Source organism: Drosophila willistoni, assembly GCF_018902025.1.
Source record: "Drosophila willistoni isolate 14030-0811.24 chromosome 2R unlocalized genomic scaffold, UCI_dwil_1.1 Seg200, whole genome shotgun sequence".
NCBI classification, from domain to species: domain Eukaryota; kingdom Metazoa; phylum Arthropoda; class Insecta; order Diptera; family Drosophilidae; genus Drosophila; species Drosophila willistoni.
In genome coordinates, this window is record NW_025814051.1 from 4,323,881 (window position 1) to 4,328,895 (window position 5,015).

The 5,015-nt window shown below is 35.2% G+C and overlaps 1 protein-coding gene across 1 annotated transcript; it reads left to right on the top strand.

The window, feature by feature from the left end:
- The first annotated feature begins 961 nt into the window (after nt 1-961).
- On the top strand, nt 962-2,305 carry LOC6641526. Its single transcript, XM_002064398.3, has 4 exons — nt 962-1,184; nt 1,243-1,697; nt 1,756-2,043; nt 2,109-2,305. The coding sequence occupies exons 1-4, from the start codon at nt 1,072-1,074 to the stop codon at nt 2,261-2,263; spliced, it is 1,011 nt and encodes a 336-aa protein (XP_002064434.1). The 5' UTR covers nt 962-1,071; the 3' UTR covers nt 2,264-2,305.
- The last annotated feature ends 2,710 nt before the right edge of the window (nt 2,306-5,015 follow it).

The window sequence follows — 5,015 nt, forward strand, 5'->3', positions numbered from 1 at the left end:
GTGTAACTAGTGTATTTGATTAACATCTGTTTAACTAATAATAACAAATTTAACCAAGCCTACTGGAAGCATGATAAATTTTATTCAAGTTAACCCTTATAGAATTAATCAAAAACTAACGTTGCCTTAGTGATGTAAAGTCACCAAGGTAATGGCTAAATTAGTTCACGTTATTAAACGGTTTAACCGTTACTCGGCATCCATAGCAACCTTCATGAAAAGCTTGCCATTTGCCTAAGACGCCTCAAAGCTTTGAAGTCCTTTTCGTAGTTTAAACATAATTTTATTGCCTTATTAAAGCTTCCGCGTTTAAAATTTTCAAACAGGACCACGATCAAGCCACATCCCAATTAATTTTAAAATATTCCTTTTAGTTGGTGGCAATAGAAACACATAATACACATATTTAAACTAAGTACAGATTAACCTAGATTCAGATTCGGATTAATTTTAGTTACACACCGTTTAATAAGTATAATACTATGCATTAAGAACTTTTATATTTAAAATTTGTTGTATTTTTTGCCAAACCAAAGGATACAACCCATTGAGTCTGAAATTTACATATGTACATAGGTATATAGGTACATTTTTTGGTAATGGTTTTGTAAAGTTTATAGAATTAGGTCTATTTTTTTTTTAATTAAGAACAAGTTAAAGTTAATAATAAAAAAAATGGTGAAAAAAATCCTAAAATTATAATTGCACCTTGTTTCATTAAAATCGGTTCAGAATTTGGACTGAATCCTTGCCGACAGTTCAAGAAAAGAGGTTTCAAGTAAACGCGTTCAAAGTTGAATGTTTAAAAGGCAACCTTATCTGGCATAAGCCCAATTTAGGAAAATCTGTGTATTAAGTTTTATGTCCTTAATTTCGATATACAGTTGATCAAGAAGAGCCTTATATTTTTAATGGTCAACTAGTTTTACTTTCCATAGTAAAGCTTTACAGTATAGTTTACCTAGATTACACTGTCAACTCAAAAAGATCTTAACTAAACTTAAAGTAATCTTAATAACACCTTAGCTTTGCTGAATTTTATTTATTTAACGATTAACACATCACTTCAAAATGCCGCGACGTAAGCCTACCACGAAAACCGATGTCATTGGAAGTTTGGATCTCAATCCCGAAGATGCAGTCGGTGAATATCGCCTTTCGCTTCAGCAGGAGCAGTTCTTTGTGTAAGTGAAATGAATTTAATTAAGATATACCCAAACCGTGATGGCATGGATTTCACAGTAAGCCACCCAATTGGGACTCGGCTGGGGATTCGATTGAGATGCTTTACATAGCCAATGTGAGGGAAAATGAATCCATGTGTGAACTGCAACGTCAATTGCTGCGCGATGCCAAGCGACAGACTGCACTCAATTATCAGAGGATACGAAAGATGTACAAAATACAGGAGCGATTGCGCAAACGTTTCATTGAGGTGAATGGCTTTATTAAGGACTGTGCGGACAAGAAGCGATCTGCAGATAAAGCCATACACGACGAGACAGCACATCATAAAGAGTTAATCAAGGACATCAATGAATTTAAGAATTCCGTATCAGTGTTGAATACATTTCGACAAGCCTTGAAGGGAACAGTCCGTGAATTTGAACCATATGAGCGCGTGTTAAATGATGTTGTAAAGATATCAGATATTTTTGTCTCTCCCAAGGACTGTATGGATCGCTGCGATGCATTGAGTAAGAAGATCTCATTCTAGTTTAGTCTTACAGTCAATCGTTTTTTTGCTTTTTACAGTGCTTGCTCAAGTTGAAATTAACAGGCTGGGCAATAGGAAACTTTTGGAGATTGAAGAAATGCGTCAACGTATGCTTAAGATTACCAGTGAAGCGGCTCTTGCTGTTCTGGGTCTTAAAAACGATTTAGCCAAACTCGAAAGATCTTATAATCAATCACGCACATTGTGTCTTAAATGGGAAAAGACTCTAAGTACCTGTAAGGATTCGATTATAGGATATGATTTGGACAAAGATCGTACCTTAGATGGCATACAAACCATATATCGTACATTATGCAAACGTCGCGGTGAGTTCACAGGAAAAAACTACTTTGGATCTATACAAATCTGTAAGTTCCTCTACATTTCATAGATATAACTGCAAAGTATCCTCGTTCTGCCATGGAACCAGCCATGGACTTTATAAAGCGGGAAATTGAACTTTTAAATGCAGTTTTGCGTGAAATGGAAACAACTGGGACCAATAAGAGCGAGAAAACGGAATTAAATGAAACTGCATATTGTTAAGATCTTAGCAATTTTTATGAATTAAATGTTAAATGCTGATAAGTCAAGAATTTTCATCTCCTTACCCTGTCAGATTTCATGTGTGTCCTTTGATAAAGTGTGGATTGTGTCTTCGATTGAGTGGGTTAGGTGAGGTCTTTCGTGAATTATGTCAGCCATTACACAGATATCTCTTTATCGTTCACCCTCACTTTAATCCCCATTCTTTTGCCTGCTCTAACATTTTTCTTGTTTTGTTGTTGTTCCTGTTCTTGTTGTATATGCCTGCTATAAGATTTATCTAACCCTAACCCCAGAGAAAGGCACACCCCTAACATATGCTCACATCACACAAAGGAGCACAAATTTTTGCTTAAGCCCAAAGCAAATCAAATGAAATTCGATAAAAAGAAACATACAGCCAAAGGATAAAGATACACACAGAGAGAAGAAAAAAAAAGAGAGAGACTTGGTGAGAACTTGGACAACTTTTCAAGTGGCGTTTGGAGTAAAACTAGAGCCTTCAAATCAAGTTTATGGGAAAGGGGCAAATGTAAGGTTTTCCTTCTTTCTCACTCTTTTTCTCTATCTAAATCTCCGAGTCTCACTCTATCTGAATGTCCTTCATCGTGGACCAGCATCTTTCCATGCAATTGCCAATTGGCAATTGGATTCTATGGCCAAGGGATAATCTAACTTAAGCACAGATAATTCTTTTATGCGAACATTTGTGATTTCTGTCCTCGCATTTACAACGGAAGCGAAGAACTTCTTATTTCGATTTTGTCTGAACCAACTACCAACTAATTTCATCCACGCCCATTTCAACTTCAATGATGCCAAAGAGGCGTGGCACTTGTCCTTATTCAATTTACTTTATTTGATTTGCGATTTATTTTTATTTTTTTTATTTTGCTGATTTCAGTAGGAAATCGAAATAGACCTAGGCTAAAAATCAAATAGAATTTCCTGAAAATCGAATGCTGCACACAAAACAAAAAGGAAGCAGAAAAAAAAAACCAAAAACGAAAAACTAGTTGGCAAAGTCAACAATTTGGTTTATTTAAATGGTCTCACAACTTACAAGTTTTTGTCGCCGCCCAACCGCCCCCAGGAGAGACAAAATTTTCTTGTATTCCTTTTTGTTGTTGTTATTTTCTTCTATTTGTAGTCCTTGAGCACCAATCGATTGGAGCAGCAATTACATTAAGGTTCCAATACCCGCTCTACTCCCCCAAAAAAAAAAGAAAGAGTTTATTCTTCGTATGCTTTTAGGCAAATAGTGGTAAACACTTAAGATTTGTGGCCCTGTCATTTAAATAATTGGAAATGCAGTCAGTTTCAGTTAGTCATCTTTGATTTCAATAGTAAGAGACAAGATTAAAGTACTTTAAGAATTTAACCAACAAAAAATATGTGACAACATTATGCTCCAATATCATCCTATTCCCTTTTTGACGTTGAATTCGCTATGATTCACCATGATGACAATAAAGCCTAATGGCATTCTCATTTAATCCTTTAATTGCATTACAATTTACCGTCTGTGAATTAAATAATAAGCTAGGCAAAATGAGCAAATGAAATGGATACGCTATATATTATAGCGAGGGTAGCTTTAGAACTTGTTCATTAATATATTAAACATAGAATATAGGAATGTAAGTTGTAGTTATAGTTAACATTATATAGGAGGATTGATCAAGATATTAAGGATCCTCGCATAGCCTCATATAGTTACATGTCCTTAGATCTGAAAATTGTCAACATAAAAACTGAACTATCATTTTTTATGCAATGTAAATAGAATTTGGCAGAAAAGTTACAAAAAAGTTGAACTCACTTAGTAAAATATCATGTAGATTTTTAAAATCTGAAAAAATATAAAAATGTCACATATATGTATGCATATTAAAATATTTGATTTTAGTTGTCTCTCGCTGCTTGCTTTAAAAAGTTACTTTACATTTATTAAAACTTTCACTTTATTTTTAAAACTAAATGACAAGTTGTGTGTTTTCTAACTTTTCTAAAAATATTTTTCATTGTATGAACAATTTACCATTTCTCGTTCTGGAAAACTTTCATTTATCTATGCTATTTGTCTATGGAATAATTCAACTTTTCTGACCACACACGTAGCAGCAGCACATAGTACATAGTTCTTAGTTGTCTCGTTTGCTGTTTGCAGTTTTCTTTTTCTTGCTTAGTAGGCGAAACACTTAATTTAACTTTACAAGTTCTTAATGTGATGGCCAGACAAGAAAAGTGTGAGTAGAGAAAGCAGAGCAGCAACAAATAGCAATTAGAAAAGACACAGAAAGTAAAAGAGAAAGAACAATGGCTCAAGTAGGGATGCTCTAAGTACCCAAAACGAGTTGCAATTAAAGGACACTTTTGTGAGGGGAGAGAAAGGAGGGAGCTAAGTGTAAACTGAACTGTTGTTACTTTAAAGTTGAAACTGCAATAAATGTCAAGCGATTACCGCAACAGATCCCTGATCCCAAAAGGGAGCAACACAAAGTCGACGCCAGCAAGTTGATTAATACTATAACACATGATTTATTATGCCTGTCAATTGACGGAAGGGAAGCCCATTATGAAAGCTTGCCTTATGCTCAGTCAGAGATTGAAATCGGAATCGTGCGACTATTCCCACTCCCACTCCCAACCACCCAGCTCCTTTCCTGTCGTCTTTGGGGGCCTGTGATAAGATGGCAAATCGGCTTATGCCCTGGGACAAGCCAGCAACACAATCGTCATCATCAATTCA